This window comes from Tasmannia lanceolata, unplaced genomic scaffold (assembly GCF_043159265.1).
Source record: "Tasmannia lanceolata isolate RefF3 unplaced genomic scaffold, GAP_Taslan_0.1 ptg000024l, whole genome shotgun sequence".
In the NCBI taxonomy this organism is placed as follows: Eukaryota; Viridiplantae; Streptophyta; class Magnoliopsida; order Canellales; family Winteraceae; genus Tasmannia; species Tasmannia lanceolata.
In genome coordinates, this window is record NW_027518701.1 from 6,055,685 (window position 1) to 6,080,397 (window position 24,713).

The following is a 24,713-nucleotide window of genomic DNA, read 5'->3' on the forward strand; positions in this document are numbered from 1 at the left end:
ACAAAGATAAAGGATGACGTGGAACCACAGAATTTATTACACGTGGCACCATTTAATATAAGTGCGAATCTGAGTTAGATTATATTCCTGCGATTGGGATCCTTTGAAAATCCCTTCACGTGTTTTGCGTTGTTGTCCCCACGTGATGGGTCGGGTCAAATCAAGTTGACTCACTTGAGCCACGTGTAACGATCATGACCGTGCCTTTGTTGGTGCTTTTGTTAGAGAGCGATCACGATGTTTCCGTACTTTGTCTCGGTTGGTCGCAATTAATCGCTGGTCATGGACGAGGTATGGGCCCCATGCAATTTGAGTCTTTTCATTGAATCATAATAAATACTCTGGATATGCCCTGAAATCACAAAACTGCCCCTCTTTTTAGCTTCCCTTTATATATTAGATTAACCCCTTCTTTTGATACTTGCACCCCGACCCAAGTTGCACCCTTATTCAGAGTTGACACTGACATCTCTCCATCAGGACGTGTTTGGCAAGCGTGAAAAATTATTCGTGGGCCCAACTGTGGAATAAGAGATGGAACCAAACTTGGCTCAGGTCTGGGTTTGAGGAACTTTCCTCAGACCCCTGTCAGCATAGAGTGTGGTGGGGGTGTGGGAATATCAATTCCATGCTTACTTTTTATTTTCAGACGTAATTGATATTTCCACACCCCTTGCTATCAGACCATTAGCAAGGGGTCTGAGGAAAGTTCCTCATACCCTCTGACCTGAGCCAAGTTTCGTCCATGAGAGATGGGAAGAGGAGGGCGAGTGGTAGGGCACTAGAAATGTCTAAAAAGCAGTGAAGAAAATTATGTTACTTCAAAGTGTGGCTTTCTATCCGGATTTTTTGTGAGCTTTACTTGCTTTCCTTTAGAACATGTTTGGCAAGCATGAAAAATTATTCTACGGAATAGTCATGGCCCTAATTGTGAAATAAGAGATGAGAATGACCCGCGGGGTGGGGGGTGTGGGGCGGAATGAGAACTCCCTAAAAAGTAAAAAACAGTGAAAAAAATTATGATACTTCAAATTGGAGTTGATGTTTTTCCTGCTCTCTTCACTCCCGCTCCAACACATGTCCCCATGTAAACTTCTTTGGTTAATCTTGGAGAAGAAACACTATTGGAACTAACAAGGAATAGATAAGAATTGCATGTGAAACACAGAAATACCAATAATATGCAAAACTGTGGAAGAAAACGTTGAGCCACTCTGATAAAAAAGTGAAAAGAGCACTCTATCTTTTCATTCACGTTCACTTTTTTTTATGCATAACAAGTTAGAAAAATGATGTGCAAATCTGTAATTTTAGGATTTGAGAATACCTTATAACGAATTAACCTCACAACTTGAAATCAGAAATCATAGTTCTATTTTCTGCAAGAATAAACTGTAAAGAAATAGTTAGAACACTTATCGAGTTGAGGCAAGAAGAATCTTCGCTGTCCTTAAGGTAAATCTCGCCCCCACTATGACGAATTGACGGTGCAGATGGGCGTCTCGGCGTATACCTCCAGGATACAACAACTCTCGCTCCAGGGGTGTGCACTCAAGCAGCCCGGATGCCTTAGAACTTGCTTATATAAGCCAAATCGCCTTAATCGGAAAGTTTAGGGGAGAAATAGAAGTTCCAGAAAACAGGAAAACAAAGAGAAGAACAGTAGAAAAACAGAAAGTCGTTCCAAAAAAGATATTTTTCTGTTTTCCACAAATCCGAATAAATAGAAAACTAAGAGACACGTTAGGTTGAAACTTCGCACTCATTTAGTGCGTGAGAAATGTTTCCCAACGGTCACTAAACCATGATCACGTGTTTTCTTAAACGGTAAAACTTATTAAATAATTAGTAAACCAAGAGAAAAAAAAATTGAAAGGCTTTGGCCCACGCGCGCGGCAAGCCGAGCTGGGCGGCCCGCGTGTGTGGTAAGACCAAAAGCCCGCCGGACCCAAGTGGGAGATTCGTGCGCGTAGGATCCCCATAACCTCTTGTTCATTCACAAGGCTAAGAGAGTGAAAGTATATATATGGCCACTCTCACCCTCTCACACTTCCCATCTAGGACTAAAGTTTTTTCATGACTTTAGTCCTTTTGGAGGGAAGCCCAAAAGCATAAAGCAAGAGAAACATATAATGACTAAAAACACCCCATTGTAAGTTTGAATTACAAAAATACTTTTTTCACATAAAAAGTCAACATAACATATTGCATGTAGACTAAAGGACTCTAAGAATCGTAGATAAATAATAGCACTTCTAGCTAATCTAGATAAAGACAAACTCCTTTTATCCTATCTATAAAACAAAATCCTAAAATAGAAAGGACTCTATGAAGAGGATAGAGTCGGTGGTGGCATGGGCCGCAACCAGCCCTACTAATATTCAATGAAATTTTTTTTCATTGTTGCCAATCATGCCCTTAATTCCCTTATGCAAACGGATAGATCATGTCAAATGTAGCACATTGTGATGTGAATCATGTGGTCTAAAGGAACCAATATTAATAAAACTATAATGCTTTGTTTGGATGCCGGGTTTTTTTTTTTTTCCTGGGATTTATGTGGGTAAAGGTAGGAGACAAAAGAGGGGACAAGCATTAATTAGAGAAAGATATTATGATGAGTGGAGAGAGAGGGTAGAGAGAGAAAGAGAAAACACCCATTTCAAGACAAGATTTTGCTGATGTCAGCAAGAAAAAGCTGATGTGACCACTAAACCTTTACCCACATAAATCCTGGGAACAAAAAAAACCCAGCAACCAAACAGAGCATAAGGGAAATGATATAGCCGCCCCTATCACCAGTGTATCAATGACTAAAGAGGGACTGTTGTACTTATGTCAGAAGAATTCAATGCCCCTGATTGCCACAAACACTGACAATGGGGTGATCCTAGTTATCAAAAGGGGCGGATATATCACTTCCCAACTATAAAAGTTGTGGGACCCATGAATTTCATTGGGTCGTCTTCAGGTCAGAAAGAAAGTCCCTTTCACGCTCCTTCCCAGCAGAGACCTTGTTGGGCCCCACTTCCTCCTTGTCTATGTTTCACTATGAATACGTTGATTGGATGATCGTAAGACATTAAATGTTTTTTTCATAGTTGCCTTTATTTGGCAAAACCCTAGACCCGAAACTTGATGTGTCAAGGGCATAGGAACATCTGATCAAGGTGCTCCGATCCGATCACATGCACGTGGCATGAAAGCAATAAAACGGTTGAGAAACAGCCAAGGCAAAAATACATAAAAACTTGGACCTTACGCCTTTTCAATTTTTTTTTATATTAAAAGAAGAGAGGGAGATCACTTATCCATAAAGTGTTAGTATTTATTATCTAATGGGTACACATACTTCATTTTTAAAAGAGAAAAGCTAACGTAATCACTGGACTTTTCTATTCTTTGAATAATTTCGGAGTAATATTTTATATTTTATATCAAAATATAGTTATAAAAAAAAGAAGGTTAATTTTTTTTTTTCATAATTTCACAGTTCTAGCTTGCTTGATATTATTTTTTATCTTTCCTTTTTTTTATTAATGCATTTTCCCTATCAATTCCTCTATGTTTCTATTTAGAGTAACCAGGATGAAACTCATGTCTATACAATTACAACAACTATTTAAATGTGTAGAAGCAATATTTTGTTTACGGAACCACTGTTCATATCTCGGAACCAGTATTTAAACACTCAAAAGCAACAATTATACCTAGGAACCACTATTTACCACTATTTAGTGGTTCCGAGGCATAAATAGTGGTTTTCGAGGTATAAATAGGTGTTCCGAAGTATAGATAGTGGTTCCAGAGTAGAAATATTGCTTCACACAATATACCTTGGAACCATGTAGTGGTTCCAAGGTATAAATAGTGGTTCCAGAGTAGAAATATTGCTTCAGATAATCTAATGTTACTTCAGTGGATGTCAAAGTTGCAATGAATTTATGTACAATGGGTTAAATAGTTGTCTAAACAGTCAGCTCTTATCGTGCTTCATAGTTTAGATGACCTAATACTTGTTCCGTTCCGAGAGTTTAAATTGTGAGATTGAAATAGTTATGCAGTCAAAACCACTATAAAAAGTGAGAATGACTGTATTTATTAGATTTTAAACACTCGAAACCACTAATTAGACCTAGGAACCACTAATTATACCTAGGACCCACTATTTACCAGTATTTAGTGGTTCCAAGGTATAAATAGTGGTTCCAAGGTAGAAATATTACTTCACACAATCTAATACTACTTCAGTGGATGTCAAAGTTGCAATGAATGTATGAATAATGGGTTAAATAGTTGTCTAAACAGTCAGATCTTATAGTGGTTCATATTTTAGATGGCCTAATACTTGTTCCATTCCGAGAGTTTAAATTGTGATATTGAAATAGTTATGCAGTCAAAACCACTATAAAAAGTGAGAATGACTGTATTTATTGGATTTTAAATACTCGGAACCACTAATTAGACCTAAGAACCACTAATTATACCTAGGAAACGCTAATTTTACCTATGAACCACTATTTACCAGTATTTAGTGGTTCCAAGGCATAAATAGTGGTTCCAAGGTAGAAATATTATTTCACACAATCAATATTACTTCAGTGGATGTCAAAGTTGCATTGAATGTATGAACAATGGGTTAAATAGTTGTCTAAATAGTTAGATCTTATAGTGGTTCATAGTTTAGATGGCCTAATACTTGTTCCGTTCCGAGAGTTTAAATTGTGAGATTGAAATAGTTATGCAGTCAAAACCACTATAAAAAGTGCGAATGACTGTATTTATTAGATTTTAAACACTCGGAACCACTAATTAGACCTAGGAACCATTAAGTATACTTAAGAACCACTAATTTTACCTAGGAACCACTAATTATACATTTTCACATGTTTTACACCTGTTTGACGGAATGGTGGAAAGGTCGACCTGCAGGTCGACCTGAGGTTATCAATTTATACCATACAAACTTCTTCAGAATACACTAACAAAATCAATGGAAACTAAATAACTTTTCAGAACACACCAAAAAAGCAAGATTTTCTATGGTAAACTCGGGTTATCAATTATCTACACAGGCTATCAAGAGTTTCTGAAGTCCTAAGAAGGCTAAAAAAATCCAAATATCAGTTATTAGTTGTAAAATAGGTTTCAGATCATAAGAAAAACAACGTTTCAACATATACATGGGGGTTATCGAATATTTAGAGGGGGTATCAAGTCTAAACAGAGAATTTTCAATGGTACACACCGTCTTCCCGGAAAAACTAGTGAGAAAAAAAATAACTGAAAAAAATAACTTCCACTTACCTATTTACGCCGGGAGACTAAACGCCGGAAGGAAGACGACAATGACGGTGACGGCGGCGGCGAAGGCAGATGAAATGGCAAGGGTTTTCGAGGAATAAGAAAACAAGGGTTTTCAAATGGCGGGACCACCATGATTCTCCGGCCAGTCTTAGATTTCGGAGGAAGAAGAAAACGAGGGTTTCGAAACGGTGAAAAATAAAATCAGTGAAGTAAAAAGTAACTCTCGCATGCTTGTGATTTTTAAACGTGAGGGCATTTCCATCTTTTTTCGGGCCGGAATTAAATTTCGAACCCACTTCGACATGTTGAAATTGGGTGACTTCAAACGGACCTTTACCTATTTCTGCGACGTCATTTGGAAAATTTTCCTTAATAAAACTATAGCAGTTGTGAGACCCATGAATTTCATTGCGTCATCTTCAGGTCAGAAAGAAAGTCCCTTTCACGCTCCTTCCTAGCAGAAACTTGTTGGGCCTCACTTCCTCCTTGTCTATGTTTCATTATGAATACAGTGATTGGATGATAGATAGACCTTGACCCATCAAGCCTTCAGTCAGGATTTAGCTAAAAAAAGATAAACCATAAATTAGGGAAGTGATATTTACGCCCCTTTTAATCACCAAGGACACCTGGTGCCAGTATACCAACGACTAAAGGGAGCCTAATGTACTTTGATATCAGAAGAATCTAGTGGCCTTGATTGCCACGTACACTAGCGCTGGGTGTCCCTCGTGATGAAAAGGGGGGTAAATATTACTTCCCATAAATTATTGTAGCCCTTTATGTAGTCATAATGTCCTCTCTGGCCTCCATACGGGACCCAAAAACTTGGGATATCTATTTGCAGATAGCTATGTCGGTGGCGAGATATTGGCACGGCCATGTTTTAATAATCACACTAACTCAGCTTCTCTTTTCTGTATTAATAAGCATGCAAGGGCTCACTGAGAATTTAAAAAATAAAAGACAAGATGAGTTATTGCAATTATTAAATATAGTAGTGCCAATATCATTAGCCAAAAAAATTAGACAAATGTAAAATGATTGGGACCTCTTTGTATGTGACCAAAGATGCACCTTATTTCCATATAATATAATTTTAATGTAGTCCTATAATCACTATTTAAAATTAAGGGATTTGCTAGGTAATTTCGCACAAAGGCATTCCGCAGCTGACTGTTGCATGAGACAGCATCCCTATAAATAAGTATAGGCTAGTGATATTGGCACTATCATATTTTAATAAACGCACAAACTCAACTTGCCTTTTCTGTTTTAATACTCAAATTGGATTTTCGAGGGTCTTTTCCTGATTCCCTCACTCCCACCCCCTCAAATCTCCCCTCACCACCTATCTCTCACAACTGACCCCCTTTTATTACATGAAATGTTTTTTTCATGGTTGCCAAACACAGCATTAGCTTTACTTGGTGAAACCCTTGATCCGAAACTTGATGGGTCAAGGGCATAGGAACATCTGATCAAGGTGCTCCGATCCTATCGCATCCACGTGGCATGAAAGCGATAAAACGGTTGAGAAAAGCCAAGGCAAAAATACATAAAAACTCGGACCTTTCTCCTTTTCAATTTTTTTAGGGGAGTGATAAATCGACTCCTCATGTGTCTTTCTCTCTCCTCTAGGTTAGAGAGAGAAAGAGGAGAGAGATAGACATTTGGGGAGTCGATTTATCACTGCCCTTGTTTTTTTTAATATTAAAAGAAGATGGGAAGATCACTTATCCATAAAGTGTTAGTATTTATTATCTAATGGGTACACATACTTCTTTTTTTAAAAAGAAAAGCTAAAATATAAAATAATACTCAAAATATAGTTATAAATAATACTCTAATGAGTATTATTTTATATTTTATATCAAAATATAGTTATAAAAAAAAATAAGGTTAATTTTTTTTTATTTTTTCATAATTTCACAGTTCTAGCTTGCTTGATATTATTTTTTATCTTTCCTTTTTTTTTAATGCATTTTCCCTATCAAGTGTACTTTGGTTCTTTTGTAATCATGGTTTTAAATAATGCAATATATCAGCCAATATATCATATCGATAATGATATGCACACCCTTGTGGGAGCAGCTAGGAAGATAATTTTAAGCATGTTCTTTTTAGGACAACCTGGACACTGACCTTATGTCGGATTAATTAAGGTGGGACCATTATTCAATAGTGGGCTTATTATATCTGATCTTTCTTGATATCCGCACTTATCTAGTAGAATAAAGAGAGGAGTGTGGATGTGGATGTCAAAATAATGGAGCATCGGTCTTTTGTTTTAGGACTTTTTAAAGAACATGAGGGAACTAGGGGTGCAACTCTGGCTGGGTTGGGTCGGGTTGAGGCCAACCCCATGCTAACCCGTGATAACATTCCCTCAACCCTAACCCGACCCAGCCCAACCCAACCCGAACTTCGGTTAAGGTTCGCCAACCCTAACCGGATCTCTCAACTAGACCAGGCAAAAAGTGGCCTGGACCCGCCGGTCCACCCGGCCCGCCCATAAATTACGGGTCCGGGTCATTAAATAGTGGCCGATTACAAGTGACCCGCTGGTCCACCGGGCCCGTCAAAACTGAGCCGGGCCTGGTGGACTCAGGGGTGCCGTGAAAAAAGTAGAATTCTTTTAAGGGATAATTACATTTACACCCCGTCTAGTTTCTGACACTTCCACTTCCACCCCTATAGTTTAAAACGTGATAAATACACCCCTGTAGTTTCAATTTGTTTAAGGTAGGCCCCCTCAGCTGAAGGTTCGTCCATAGATTGAAGGGTTAGGATGATCTGATGGAGCTGATTTTTTGGGCACACCCTATCTATGTCAGGACCCATAAAATGAACGCTTTGGATCATCCAAACAATGTGGGCCCACATTATTTGGATGATTTTTTGATAGTGTTTGGATTCGGGTATGGGCCCACATTATTTGGATGATCCAAAGCATTCATTTGATGGGCCTGGACATAGATAGGGTGTGCCCAAAAAATCAGCTCCATCGGATCATCCTAACCCTTCAATCTATGGACGAACTTTCAGCTGAGGGGGCAAACCTTAAACAAATTCAAACTACAGGGGTGTATTTGTCACGTTTTAAACTACAGGGGTGGAAGTGGAAGGGGTGGAAGTGGATGTATCAGAAACTATAGAGTGGGTGTAAATGTAATTATCCCTTCTTTTAAATGTTTTAACTTTTTACAGCGTAGGCAAATGACGCGCCGAGCTATCGACTAGGCAGCTGGAACATTTTCCCTTTATGTAAAAAGTAAGTAAAACACCCGCTCCCACATGTCTATCTTTCTTGGTCGGAATCTGTCCCACTTCCACACATCATCTGTCACGAAATGACTAAAATAACCATAGAGAAAAAGATATCTCCTTTTTTTCACACATAGTCATGACGTCATCGAACATTCAATCTTAAGAAAAAACGGGTGACCTGCGGGTCAACCCGGACAGTACATGTGGGGTCCGGGTCCACGATTATTGACCCTTACGGGTCATTTTTACCCGGACCCATACGAGTCGGTCAAAGCCGGCCTGACCCACCCGTTTGCCAGGTCTACTCTCAAACAATTGTTTCCACAATCAAGTAAGGTTTGGTTCGGGTTAGCCCAGGACAAAAACAAGAAAAAAAAAAAAATAATAATAATCCTAAGCTATTTGGGTACATGGATTTTATAATGTAGAATGTAAAATCCTAGATTTTACAAGCTAAAGCCTGACTGTGCATTTTCAAGATTGTAAAATGCAAGTTCTAGCTTATAAAATCCAACTTTTAGCTTACAGAATCTAGGTTTCAGCTCGTAAAATTCAGGATTTAACAATCCATCCATTGAAATGGGCGCAAAGAGTATAGGACGGGTGGGGTCGGGTTGCCGAGGCCCCCAACCCTAATCCAACCTAAATAGGGGTTGGCTTTCCCAAATCCAACCCCAGCCAAACCCAACCCAACAACAGCCACACCCAATGCGACCCAACTAGAGCCGAAATTGGGTTGAACCCGGTCGGTCCGGGTTCAGTCCAACCCACGTTACAACCAGAGGGAATGAGATTGGACTTCTTTCCCCTTTACTTTGTCCTTTTCTGTCCACTTGGCTGCATTTTTTTATCGTAAACAGTGATACGCATGGTGGACCAAATAAAGGCCTTTTGTCCTCCACGGAGCTGACATCATTTTATGGATTATTACATCAGATACTTGAAAACATCAAAGCTTTAAAAGGTTATTTTGGTCAATTTATCAATATTTGAAGGGTTTTGCTAACGAGTGCCTGGCACTTGTTAAGCATCATTTAATTGCCTATTTAGAACTTGCATTTACACATACTTTTAGACTTTTTAGACTTTTTAGACTTTTACACATGTTCTGAGATTTTTCCCTCAAAGTATGTGTAAATTCAAGATCCCAAGGGCAATTAAAGGATGCTTAACAAGTGCCTTAAGGCACTCGTTAGCGAAACCCATAGTTGAATGGGGATTTATCAGAATTACTATTAAGCTGAGGTCAATAAGGTCAATTGAGAATACAGACCTTTGCCAATTGAAGAAACTGAAGTTAATCGTTCTTGGCAAATCACTAAAATCTCCTCCTCTTTAACTAACTTGCCCAAGGAACATTGATCAACCAGATTTCCCACAATAGATGGTACTACCCCCTATCAAAAGTAGAATTGTGTAGATGCATCTTTACCATATATAATTTCTTAGGTGGTACTACCTCTAAGAAATAGATGGCACTACCCCCAGGGAACATTAATCAACCAGATTTCCCACAATAGATGGTACTACCCCCTATCAAAAGTAGAATTGTGTAGATGCATCTTTACCATATATAATTTCTTAGGAACCGATCGTGACCATTCAACTTGAGGGCACAAATTAATTTGGCCCCACATGACAGTTACTAATTGAACAACAAAATCATGTGATTAAACAACAAGGGATTTGCTAGGGACCATCCCAGAAGGCATTTCATTGGAGAGCAGCCACATGGGCTCACTTTTCAACAGATTTTTTCTTTATTCACAATGTGTCTGCTCTATGATGCATTAGACCATCTTCAAAATGGCTTCTGCATGGTCCCTAGCAAATCCCAAACAACAATATCGTATTCTTCTTTTCTTTTTCCTTTGGGGTGCTTTTCATTTTTTTTGCTGGTCAATGATTCTTTTTTCTTAATTTTTTTCTTCTTTTTTCATTTTTCCGGTGTCTTCCTTTTTTTTTCGGCATCAATTCTTCTTCGTCCTCGTCCTCTTCGTATTCTTCCTCATCCTCTTCTTCTTCCTCGGTTGGGTATTTTGCCCTTTTCCTATAGGGCATTACTTGATGTCGACTCAAATTTTGATACCAATCTATGGTCATTTCAAAAATAAAAGAAATTAAGGATTATCCAGAGGTTAATTATTATTTTTATATAATTTCATATACTAGCTTGCATGATGTAATTTTCTTTTTTCTTTACTTTCTAAAAATGTTCGGGCTATTAAGTGTATTTTGGTTCTAACGAAAGTGTGATGTTTAAGATAAAATTTGCTAGCCCATTGTAATCATGGTTTTAAATATTGGAATACATGTGTCCAATTTTGATACGCGCATCATTATGAGTCGTGCTGATAAACATCGATCTTTAAGTTGTAATCATAGTTTTAGCGAAAATGTAATGTTCCTAGTTGTTTATAAAGAACGATAAGCATCGTGGACCAAATAAAGGCTTTTTGTCTTTTCACGTAAGCGACGTCATGTTATGGAATATTACGATAGATACTTGATAAAATGTACACCGTACAAGTTGCCATGTGGACATAGATCTTCACCATCCAATTGTGGGTCCCATATCTCAGGGTATTTTATTAATTTAAAAGGTTATTTTCGTCAATTTATTAATATTAATTTATTAAACCACCCTATTTTGACGACGGCACTCGTCACTTTATTAATAGTACGGTATGGCCCGCGCCATAGGATGATCCAAACCGTCCATTAGATGGGCCACAGCCTAAATAAGTTGTGGCCCAAAAATCATTTACATTGATTGAGCCTAACCCTCCGATCTGTTTGTTAGAGTGTTGATCTTAACCCTGTATAGATCGGTGGGTTAAGACCAACCTATGGAAATAATTATTGGGGCACAATCTATTTAGGCTGCGACCCATCTAATGGACGGTTTGGATCATCCTATGGTGTTGGCCATAGGCCCATACCGTACTTTTAATAAAGTGAGGAGTGCCCTCATCAAAATACAGTAGTGCTGATAACATCCCCCCCCCCCGGGCAATCAAAATCATTAGAGACTGAGAGACTTATTCCTGGCAAATTACTAAAATCTCCTTATCTTTATCTAATAATTTCCCCAAAAAACATTAATCAACCAGATTTCCCACAAAAGACGGTACTACCCCCAAATAAAATTGTGTAAATGCATCTTCACCGCACAGAAGGCTCATAGGAACTGATCGTGACCGTCCAACTTGTGGTCATGTTTTGACAAGCCCACCCAATGGAAATATTAAACCAAACGATCCTGACCGTTCATTATTGCTCGAAAAATGAAATATTGAACTAAGAAAAGGATTTTCCCAGTGGGTCCCATTGGATGTATGGATCCTAGTCACTCTATCTTATCTAATGAATATCGTGTCCTGGACGAAACCTAAATTGAGAAGTCCACTCACTGGAAAGATTAAACCAAACGATCCTAGCCGTCAACAGTTGGTCCACAAAAGTAAAATTAGATGAAGAAATGGGAAAATGAAATATTCGCATCTTCTTTACTTGGGACAGCCCCATTTGGTGTAAAAGGGCAGTTATAAAAAAACGATCCTAGCCGTCAACACCGAAGCCGAAACGTACCAAAACCTAAATTTATGAAATTTCAATAAAATGGGTTCTTTTTATTTTCTTACTGAATTTCGACCGAAATTACTGAAAGTTTGGCCCAAAAATTCAAGATTTCGTATCACCATACCGGAATTCGGCCGAAATTTCAGCATTTCATCCGAAATTTTGGTTCCGGACAACATCAAGATATGTACCCAAACCGAAATTTAAAACCATGGACTGATAAATACACTAGAGACTAGAGGGGCTGGCTCAAGTAAGAAAAGGAGCGAATATAACACTTTCCTAATAAATGCCATTTCCCCGTCACTCCGTCAGTGGGTCCCACTGGTTGTACGGATCCTTGTCACCCATTCTATCGTATCTAATAAATTCTGTCTTAAAACATTTGGGTGGCATTTCCGTTATTCTAGGAAAGAACCAACGTGAAATCCGTCATTTCAACTACTTATCTTTAATTTCTTCTGTAACGTTGGACAGGGTTTGAAGTTTCGGTGTCTAGGGAAGTGATATTCCCCCCCCGCCCCCCGCTGACGGATAAAATCCCCCCCTGTAACGTTATCCGTTAGGTTTTAAAGGCCAAGAAAAACGTTAAAGGGGGGTGAATTTATTCTCAAGCAATCAACCATTCTCACAGAAACCGTTAAATCGGGGGATTTTATCCATTTAGGGGGGGGAGGGAATATCATTTCCCTTCATTTTATCCTTCTTTATGTATTTAAAATTAAATTTTGCAAAAACCTCGTTCTCTACGGAACGACTATAAAAACAGATTTCTCCCTCCCTATCTCTGTCTCTCTCTCTCGAATCATTTCTAGGGTTTCATTTTCTTTTTATTTTCTCATCCATGACAGATTTCAGCTCTAATTAGCTAAAACAAGGTGATGATTTTTCTCTTTATCTTTCTCAGTTTTCTTTCTCTTTAGTTCTTCATTTAGTAACCGATTCGATTCTCTGCAAAACCGATGAATCGAGAAAAGATCAAAGAAATTAGCTGAAACTTAGTGATGCTTTTTCTCTTTATCTTCTTCAGTTTTGTTTCTCTCTAGTTTTTGATGTAGTGGTCGATTCTATGTTTTTTGTTTTATCTGGCTGAGATCCTATGAAACACGCAAAGATCAAAGAAATTAGTGAAAATTTTTTATTTTTATGAGCTCTTGATCTGAAGGAAAGAGTTAAAACCAGGGGCTGTAGCTAAGAAAAGGTTAAATGAAACTAAAAAAATCAGTTTTTCTTTGGTCTTGATTTTGTGCTGTTGTGGAATTAGTTGGAAATGATGAGATCTCTAAGCTGTTCTTCCTAATTTTTTTTTTAATTTTTTTTAATTTTTAATTTTTAACTTTCTTCCTGTTTGGATTCCAGGAATCTTCTGGAAAAGTTTGGAAAGGGGATTTTTTTTTTAATTTCTTACTTTTTCTAAGCATAAAAATCCAGGAATATCCAAAAAGTTTGGAAAGGGAATTTTTTTTAATAATTTCTTACTTTTTCTACACATAAAAATTCAGGAATCTTTCGGAAAAGTTTGGGAAGGGATTTTTTTTATATAATTTCTTACTTTTTCTACACATGAAAAAATATAACTCAAGTCTTAAACCAATCCTATTCAATTTTTATTTAGAGTGAACTTCAATTAAGCATAGACATATCATTTCTCTATAAATTCTTAATTTTTTTTTTTTCCCAACGAATAATTTTCCGTCAGGAATGTTTTTTCTTGCAATCCAAACAGGGCTTAATTGTTTTGTTTTTTCTTCGTTTCTTATTTTTATTTTTGAATTTTTCTTTCTCTACTTCAAGGCGAAAATGTTTTTTCTTGCAATCCAAACATGATGCAGCTTCTTTTCTGTTTCTTTCTAGATGCTATTTTTGTTTTCTTTTATTTTTTTTAATCTAGTTAGAAGAGCTAGGAATGAGATCTTTGATTGCTTCTCTCGCATTTTTAGTGGATAACATAATTAAATGAATTCTTTCTGTATTTTGTGCAGTTGATTTTTTCCTTTTTATTTCATGTGATTTTTAATGAATTTGATGAGAAAATTGCGTAACTCTTTCTGATCTTTTTTTTGGCGGGGTTGGGCTGTTGATTTTCTCCTTTTTATTTCATGTGATTTGTAATGAATTTGATGAGAAAAGGCGCAACTCTTTCTGATCTTTTTATTTCATGGTAGACTTGAGATATCCGAGTCTTCATTACCCTTTTTTCAGTTGTTTATTTCTTCCAGAAATTTTAAAAAGAAGGTGAAGACGCTTTTCGAAAAAAAGGGTGAAGAGGCGAAGTTGCTACTGATTCTCTGTTTCTAACATTTTCTGTTTTAGATTTGAAGTCCAAGGCTGCGTTTTTTGTATTACCATTCTCTGTTTGCAACATGATATATTTACAGTTTGAAATGAGAATGATGAATTATCTGCTTTTAATTTCCTATAGGAAATTATGTTAAAGAGACTTAAGGGTTTATCTTAGAAAGCTGAAATTTCTGTTTTTTTTTTTTTGGAAGGCGAAAGCTGAAATTTCTGTTAATTCAATGATTTACTTTCTCATTGCCACAGTTAAGGAGAAATTGCTTCTACATAACACACACACACACACACACACACACACACACGTATATTTATCATTTGCTCTGTTTTTTATCGTTCTGCTTACTGTTTTGCTATAAATGAGATATCTATTAAAGAGACTTGAGGGTTTATCTTAGAAAGCTGAAATTCTGTTTTTTTTTTAAAGGCGAAAGCTGAAATTTCTGTTAATTCAATGATTTGCTTTCTCATTCTGTGAAATTTCATTGGCACAGTTAAGGAGAAATTGCTTACACCCACTGTTTTTTATCGTTCTGCTTACTGTTTTGCTATAAATGAGATATCTATTATTCAAAAAAAGATAAAGAAAAAATGAAATGAGATATTTGTCTGTTATTCTGCTTTCTGCATTTTCTACCATCAACATAAGGATCATTAATCGTAAAAGGTGAAATGATGGGTAATTTTCTATGTCCTTTCCCCATTCAGTGGAGACAAGTTTGTGCACGTCCTGCTGTCAGCTTCTTAGTGGCCATCATACTTGTTTGATATATTGGCCTTTGATGAAATCATATGCATCTAATCTCTGTAAGATAGATGTAGGCAAGGTTTTAAATTTCGGTTTTGGCCAAAATTGCGGGGGTAACCAAAACCGAAATTTTTGTTGAAATCCCGAAATTTCTGCCGAAAGTCAGTGAAGGCGCATGAAATGTCATTTTTTTGGGCCGAAATTTCATTTGAAATTAATTTCGGCTGAAATTCGGTAAAGGAATAGAAAATTAAAACCTTGCCCTGAAATTGCCGGAATTTGGTAAGTTTCGGTACATTTCGGTGTCGGTGTCGAAATTTAAAACCATGGATGTAGGAATTAAAGAAAGGGAGATGATATCTGCACTCAGTTCCTTTCACTTTATTTCAGACATCCCTGATTAGCCACTGGAAGCTGTTTGGCAATTGTAGCATCCAATATAAAAATGTCTAAAATAAAGAGAGGGTTTTCAGTATTAAACAAGGTAGTGTAAAGGAGATCTTTTTGTAACCTGGAATTTATCTAGGAACACAGGCAGGCACCTTAAATTTTTTACCTCCCTAATATAAATTCTGAATCTCAACTTTGTTACTTTTTTCTTGCCTCTCTGCTCCTCGGAAGGGAATTGTGGCTGGAAGACATGCATTGTTTTTTTAATGCTCCTCTCTTTTCCTTTCACTCAACGATTTCAATCTTTGTGCTATTCTGCATATAGTAGCTCCTCTCTGTTCCTTTAGCTTAATGATCTCAATCCTTTGTTATTCTGCATATAGTTTTGTGTCATTTTCCTTTATTAGAAAGTCGGTTGATTTTAGCTTGGAGATAAAGTAATGGTTCTTTAGGTTTTGTAAATTGGGCTAACAGACTCAAGAAGGGGTTAGATTGGGCCATTGTGGTAATGCATTTATGTTTTTCGTAGGTTATAGTGGATTTAGTTTGGGTTTTGAACTGTATTCAAGTTTTTGGAAGTGTTGGTGTCTTTAATCGTTTTATGGCATAGTGAGTTGAGAACATTTTAGAGAATTGAATTGAAGTAGAACAATTTTGGGATTTTGTTAGCTAATGGTTTTGCAATATTGAATTTCTCTTCTCCCAGTCTCTCTTGGTTTGCTTATGTTTGTGTATCCATCTTACCACTCCTGTGGACTAGAACGTGCAGAAGCATGTCCTTTATACAAACATTTCTCTAACACCGAGCAAAATGTTCTGTGACTCTGAAAGAGTATTTGGTATTTAGCAAAAGCAAGTGATTAATTTTCTTAATCCCTGAATCAATACGGATTGTGTTTGGAAATTCAAAGTAGCCCCTCAGACATCTTAACCATTCCTTCCAAATTCATCAGTGATCTGGAACTTTTCCTTGGACTCATCGATGCCCTTGGCATCCGAGGATCTCTGTACATCAATATCTAGCCATGTAGCTAGGACCATATTTTCCAAAACCTTTCCACATCGGAAACTCATGAAGGACACAAATTGCGACGGCTATCAGTGAAAAACCTTAACCTGTACTCATATTTTTCCCTGACGCACGCACGCAGACTCGTGTGTGTGTGTGTGTGTCCTTACCTAGTTTTGTCATATTTGCTATGGTTTCTGACATCTCCTATGCATGTCTGTCACCACTACACATTTCTGTGCCTGAGTAAAATATGTATTTAGTATCAAGAACAATTGACATCATCACTTGTTGTTTGGAATTTTACCTAGCAAATACTTGGTAAATTTTTTGAACATTTAGTCCAGTAGCTGTAATGTGGTCTGTGTCTTCCATATCCTCAATTTTTTTTTGGGCTGTGCAAGGAAAAATTCTGGATTCGATTCTTAGTACCAGTTACTCTGTGTAACTAAGAGAGCCGATAAATTCACCCTTTAATTATTTCTTTTTAAATCATGGTAAAATTTGGAGAATATGACTTTTGTCTATTCCTAACTGTTATCCTCACCGTGTGCTTTTCCCAAGTTTTCTAGTTCTAAATGCACCAGTCACCAAGGTAATTATCTATGAGAATCAAGGATTCTCCCCAAATTACATGAAATAAAGAGATCTACACCCAGCTTACCTAAATGGTGACATTATTTGATTTATTTAAAAATTGCCTGCCCAATTTATTAACTGCTTCTGAGGTGGCAGAAGCATCAAATAGATTTTGGGAAATGTTGGATACCCCCTTGCTTTTGGAATAATTGGTAGATACTTTTTAAATTACTCATTATTTCGTTGAGTTAAAAACTTTTGAAGCAAATTTCTTCTCCTTTTCTGATTCAAAAGTAACTATTTCTGAAATAGTCAATGATACATTGCCTGTTCATGTTCTTATCAAAGATTATTCAAGCTTGAGCTTCTTTTAATTCTTTTCTTTCTATCCTTTTTCTCTTCGATGTGCAGTATTTGTTCACTAATTTATTATGTAAGAAATGGCAAACTAATCACCAACTAGTAGCTCTAGAAGATCCCAAATTTTATTTTTGAAGGTTTTCCTAAAATTAGAATGGAAATAAAATATAATATTTAATTCATCTACTAAAATTCCTGATATATTACTTATTATAACTATATTATCATGGGAAATAATTAAAATTAGAATTGATTAAAATTTTTTTTTGGTGAATCCACGAATTCTTCTTTCTGAGGTCAGCCGAATCCGACAGCCGGTACTCATATCAGATTTCGACACTGTTACCTGTATCTGTGGAACATAGATGAGAACAACACCCCAAAAAAAAAACAGAAATCTGACTGTGATAGGTGCATTGATGAGTGGTGACATGCATCTCCAACATACATACAATCTTTGAATATTTTTGAAAAATTCAGTTGTCTTGTTACTTATTATAGAACTACTAAAGAAACAGTTACTGAGTTGGCCTGTAAGTTGGACATATGCTACTGTTAGGGTTGCTCTTTGTTGGTCTAGAGTTTTGACATCCAGTCTGTTAGAAGTTTGCAATTCCACACAGTTTTATAATTATCCACTCAAATGGGTTAGCTGCATGTTGATTATGATTTTGAAGTGTAATCATTCCCTGCTTCTTGTTTTTACAGGGCTACATTTTTATTTTTCAGTGTTAAATCTTCTTTCACTTCTGCACTCCATAGCAGATGTGTGTCATTTCTTGTCTATCGTCTTATGTTCAAATTGAGTCTGTTAATTGTCACAGTGCTGATAGTTGTCGGCTACTATTGGATTGGCCTTCCTAGTTGGCGGCTAGGCATTTGTTGTTGTTCTCTTTCCTAATCACAGTTTTCTCGCCTATTTACTTGATTCATTAGTATGGTTTGATCAAAGTAAATTGATATTTTTAAAGGAGAAACACTTTTGGAACGGAATGAAAATATCATCATAGAGATGGGCCCACTATCTGTTTACGGTGATCGGGTCCACGAGTATTGTTGGCCAGCACAAGTCCAACCTCTTCCCTTGGTCCCACCCTCTTCGGATGATTCTAGATAGTTGATTAAGCTTGACAAAAAACGCCCTTTAAGATGTGTTTGAGTCGTTGGTTTGTGGACACCCCAATCTTACACTTAAGATACCTTTGGCATCGGATCTGGACCCACAGGGCTTACTGTGATTTGTCCTTCAGATAAATGATTCCAACCACAGTGCACATATGCCATGTTTACACAAAGTCATGTACACAACTTACAAAGTCATATTTATTTTTGCTCAGCAAGACAGATCGTCTTTCTTGTCAATCTCCTTTTAAAGATGTGCAAAACTGTCGCGGCATCTTGAGTATTGGCCCATTAAGCCCATTAAATACAAAAGCTAAAGGCCCTGTTCGTTCTGGATTCTGAGAATTGAGTTTTGAGTCGAATGATTATTGGACTAAAAATTAAACGCAATTTTGAGTCCAATGATTCAGTTTTGAATTCAAAATCAATTCTTCGAATCCAAAACGAACAGGGTGTAAATGTATGGATCAGTTGTGATTATGTTCAATAATGCTTTCCATTGTGTTTTATTCTATCATGCCTGATTTCTCTTGAACTACCCTATCTTGTGTTAGAATATGTGACATCTCATTGTTGGACTGGGTTAAAATAAACCATTGGATCATCTTTGTGGCAGATTACGCAAGTGGATTAAATGAGGTAATTCTTATCTCTTTCTGATTACCAATTTAATCTATCTACCTAATCTAGCTAGGTTACCTCATTTAGCCCACTTGCCTAATCTGCCACTAAGATGATCCAACAGTTTATTTGAACCCAATCTAACAGTGAAATCTGATGAGATAAAGTTTCTTTTTTGTAGCTAGTAAGTCAAAGCTGATCTTATTTTTGTCTGCCTTGGAAAGTGTTCGTATGTATTAGAGAGATACCATTAGTTGTACTTGGATTGCCTTGTATAATGCATGCTGACTGGTTAAGCCATTTACAATTCTCTGTTTTTTCTTTGCTGATATTTTTTCATTCTGGTAGTTGAACTCCCTTCACCAACACCACCAACCAGCAAGAAAAAGAAACCAAACATGAACAACCTTAAGCTAGGTGTGGAGGTGGTGAGTGCCCACAACCTCATGCCTAAAGATGGCGAGGGCTCTGCCAGTGCCTTTGTAGAGCTCCACTTCGATGGCCAGAAGTACCGCACCACTATCAAAGAGAAAGATCTCAACCCCGTCTGGAATGAGAGCTTCTTCTTCAACATCTCCGACCCTAACAACCTTCCCAACCTCAGCCTTGATGCCTACGTCTATAACAACGTCAAAGCCACACATTCCAAATCCTTCCTTGGAAAGGTCCGCCTCAGTGGTACCTCTTTCGTTCACCATTCCGATGCTGTTGTCTTGCATTACCCTGTAGAAAGACGCAGCATCTTCTCCCGCGTAAAAGGAGAACTTGGCCTTAAACTATATCTCACTGATGACCCGTCTTTGAAATCCTCCTCCAATCCACTTCCGGCAATCGATCCCTTTCCGATTTCTAATCCACTACATGACCAATCACAATCAATGGCTCAAGCCCAGAATCCAAATCCAACCACATTTTCTGACCAAAAGGCAGAGTCAAAACACACCTTCTACAACCTCCCCAACCAGCACCAGAACCAGCAGCAACATTATTCTTCGTCCATGATGAATGAACAACCGATAAAATACTCAGCCGGTGAAATGAAACCCGAGCCACCGAAAATTGTGCGCATGTATTCTTCAGCTTCATCACAGCAACCGGCCGATTATGAACTTAAAGAGACTAGCCCGTTCCTCGGAGGTGGACAGATTGTAGGGGGTCGTGTCATTCGTGCAGACAAGCCTGCCACTACTTATGACCTTGTGGAGCAGATGCAATTCCTTTTCGTACGAGTTGTGAAGGCACGTGAGCTCCCTGCAATGGACATTACAGGTATGAAACAACAGATTACTCCAAAAGCTTAAGCTGTTAAGAGTTAGTGTTATTTAATCATTTATACTTCAATACTCCCCCTCACGTGTGGCCCCTCTTTTGTTGAGTTGGCCGTACACAGGCCCCTCTTTTTGGCTTGGCTGTACATGTGGATTTTTAATACCAGGGAGTTGCTCGGTTTTGAAGCAAGGACCTGCCGTTAGGCAATCGCTCTGATACCAACAACCAATTACTTCGAAAGCTTAAGTTGTTAGTGTTATTTAGTCATTTATACATCAATAACAGGGAGTCTCGATCCATACGTGGAGGTGAAGGTTGGGAACTACAAAGGTGTGACAAAGCATTTCGAGAAGAAGCAAGATCCCGTGTGGAATGATGTGTTCGCCTTCTCAAGGGACCGGATGCAATCGTCGGTCCTTGAAGTCGTGGTCAAGGATAAAGACCTTGTCAAAGATGATTTTGTCGGCTTCGTCAGGTTTTGTGAAACAACCAATTACTTCAAAAGCTTAAGCTATTAGAGTTGGCATTATTTAATCATCTATACTTCAACACTCACCCTCACCGCCTCACATGTGGCCCCTCTTTTGGGTTGACCTTACACGTGGATTTTTAATATCAAGGTGTTTTTGGGTTTCGAACTGATCAGGACATGCCGTCAAGGCAATAGCTCTGATACCATGTGAAACAACCAATCACTCCAAAAGCTTAAGCCTTTAGAGTTTGCGTTATTTAATCATTTATACTTCAACAGGTTTGACCTCAATGATGTTCCAACTCGTGTTCCACCGGATAGTCCTCTGGCGCCGGAATGGTACCGGCTTGAGGACAAGAAGGGGGATAAGACTAGAGGAGAACTGATGCTGGCTGTCTGGATTGGTACCCAAGCTGATGAGGCATTCCCAGAAGCTTGGCATTCAGATGCCGCTACCGCTCATGATTCCTCTGCCACCCACATACGTTCGAAGGTCTACCATGCTCCACGGCTATGGTATGTTCGCGTCAATGTCATAGAGGCACAAGACCTGGTTACGACAGATAAAACCCGTTTCCCAGACGTGTATGTGAAGGTGCAAATTGGAAATCAGACACTGAAAACAAAAACAGTCCAGTCCAGGACACAGAGCCCACTATGGAATGAAGATCTGTTATTAGTTGCCGCCGAACCATTTGAAGATCATCTGTTTATATCGGTAGAAGACCGTGTTGGACCCAATAAGGATGAGCTGATTGGGAGGGTGATTATTCCATTGAACCAAATAGATAAACGAGCAGATGATCGGATGATCAACACACGTTGGTTCCACCTCGAAAAACCAGTGGCCATAGATGTTGATCAGTTGAAGAAAGATAAGTTCTCCAGCCGGCTCCATCTCCGCCTCTGTCTAGATGGTGGTTATCACGTTCTTGACGAGTCCACACACCACAGTAGTGATCTACGCCCAACAGCAAAACAGCTATGGAAGCCATCAATTGGGATCTTAGAACTCGGCGTTCTAAGTGCAGAGGGTCTACACCCAATGAAAACCAGAGAAGGTAAGGGTACTTCTGATACATATTGTGTAGCAAAATATGGTCATAAATGGATACGAACTCGAACCATTGTCAACAGTCTAAGCCCAAAGTATAATGAGCAATATACTTGGGAGGTCTATGATCCAGCCACAGTCCTCACTATAGGCGTATTTGACAACTCTCAGATTGGCGAGAAGGGCTCAAATGATAGTCATAACAAAGATATGAAGATTGGGAAGGTTCGAATTCGCCTCTCAACACTTGAAACTGGCCGTGTTTATACACATTCATATCCTTTATTAGTTCTACACCCTTCGGGCGTGAAGAAGATGGGGGAATTGCATTTGGCAATACGGTTTTCGTGTACATCGTTGGTTAACATGATGTACATATACTGTAGGCCACTCTTGCCGAAAATGCACTATATACGGCCATTGAATGTGGTTCAGCTTGACTTACTCCGCTTCCATGCCGTCAATATAGTGGCCGCTCGTCTAAGCCGGGCTGAGCCGCCACTTCGGAAGGAGGTAGTAGAGTACATGACCGATGTGCATTCGCACTCATGGAGTATGCGCCGGAGTAAGGCAAACTTTTTCCGGCTAATGTCGGTGTTTTCCAGTGTGTTCGTGGTGGGGAAGTGGTTCGGAGATGTTTGTGCGTGGAGAAATGCGGTCACCACTGTTCTCGTGCACGTGCTCTTTGTGATGCTCGTGTGCTTCCCGGAGTTGATCCTCCCCACAGTGTTTTTATATATGTTCTTGATCGGGATGTGGAATTATCGGTATCGGCCTCGTTATCCTCCTCATATGAACACGAAGATCTCGCATGCGGAGGCCGTGCATCCTGATGAGCTTGATGAGGAATTTGACACATTTCCAACTTCTCGTAGCCCGGAGATTGTTCGGATGAGGTATGAATAGCAAATAGCAAAATGTGATTCGGCAAAAATATGGGACAGGAAAAATTCGAGTTTAATACGGTCTTGGGTCAAGACAACGTGGTAAAATAATGAAAACACAAAAAATTGCGTTTACAATTGTCATTTAGAAAATATAGCGGGGTAAAGTTGAAAAGTTGGCCAAAAAAACATGTTTGATATGTTTAAAATGCGTTTTAGTTTAAGACGTTTTCCTAAAAGAAGGATTTTTTTTTTCTTATTAAGGGCACATTTTGGTATCATGAATTTTTTTTCATGATAAACTAGTGTCTGCAACTGGCGAGAGGGGTAGAAAGGGTGAATTGGCTAAGAATAAGAAAAAAAATTGAGCATACCATCTCTAGATGGTGAGAAGTGGCTAAAAATCAGGAAACAAACAACTCTAATCAAAATAAGATCGACCTTTTCGTGATTTTTAGCCAGTTCTCACCCTCATCTCAGTAGTACCCTCTCAAATCTCTCTCCTTCTCCTGCACGCCCACTCGCCCACTCGCCGTACCCCTCTCTAACCACTCGGAGACACTAATTTATCATGAAAAAAATATCCATACCGGCATACATTGCCTTGATACATCTAAAACAGAGTATTTTTTTTCACGGTAAAAGTTTTAAACCGAATGTTAAATGGCAAACCAATGAAATGAGTTTTTAAATGGTGTTTTGCTAATTATAGGTATGATCGGCTGAGGAGCGTGGCGGGGAGGATACAAACAGTGGTGGGGGATGTGGCCACCCAAGGGGAGCGGGTCCAGGCATTACTTAGTTGGCGGGACCCTCGTGCCACGACTATCTTTGTAATATTTTGTGTCATATCAGCAATGGTGTTGTATGTAACATCTTTCCAGGTGGTTGCGGTTGTGGCGGGGTTCTATCAGATGAGGCACCCAAGGTTCAGGCACAGGCTCCCGTCGGTGCCGGTAAATTTCTTCCGGCGGTTGCCCGCGAGGACAGATAGTATGTTGTGAATAAGGGTTGGAAACTTTCCGGTGGAGTCGCTCCCGGCCGGTGGGAAATTCCGGTTGGTATGTGTAGAGAACTTGCTTTTGTTATTTCTTTTTGTTATATGAATTCTGTTGTTGCATTTTCATTAGAGTAGTGGGGAAACTTGGGAGCGAGGACTATAAAATAACTTTTCTTTATCCCCTGTTTGGATGGCAGGAAAAACATTTCTCCCAAAAAAAAATTATCCTAGGAATTTTTTTTCTTGTCCACCATTTTGAAGGAAATGATGAATTTATGGCATATTTGGAGGGATGTCTTTATAAATTGAAGGTACCTCTATATAAAATTTGTACTGCTGTGGTATAGGTTGCTTTTTTCATTTGTAATCAACCAATGGAAAACTAAATATCCAAGTTGAGACCGCACACGGCACATCCCCACTGCAACAAATGAATAGCATGCTTGGTATTCACAAAATAAAAGAGGAATGCTAGATTCACAGGCGCCTTTGCAAAAAAACGGGAGCAAAGTGCTCCCCTATCGGTCAAATAGCATTAAAGATGGCATAGAAAATTACAATCAGCCTTTAATGTTATTTGACCAATAGGGGCACCCTTGGCTCCTGTTTTTTTGCAGGGGCGGCTGTGAATCAAGCATTCCTCAATAATAAAAACCATCCAAGAAAATGGAAAACTAAGAAATTTTGGAGAAGTTTTACCTTTTCAAACAAATTCTTGCCTAGCAGGACATTATGAAATGAAATTGCTGAT

General features: G+C 38.4%; 1 protein-coding gene across 1 annotated transcript; it reads left to right on the plus strand.

The window, feature by feature from the left end:
- Positions 1 to 12,897: 12,897 nt before the first annotated feature.
- Positions 12,898 to 24,255, plus strand: LOC143857213 (multiple C2 domain and transmembrane region protein 7-like). The gene is made up of 5 exons (XM_077367629.1): positions 12,898 to 13,037; positions 19,632 to 20,552; positions 20,838 to 21,027; positions 21,304 to 22,974; positions 23,675 to 24,255. Exons 2-5 carry the CDS (start codon positions 19,682 to 19,684, stop codon positions 23,964 to 23,966), a joined length of 3,024 nt encoding a protein of 1,007 aa, XP_077223744.1. The 5' UTR covers positions 12,898 to 13,037; positions 19,632 to 19,681; the 3' UTR covers positions 23,967 to 24,255.
- Positions 24,256 to 24,713: the final 458 nt, after the last annotated feature.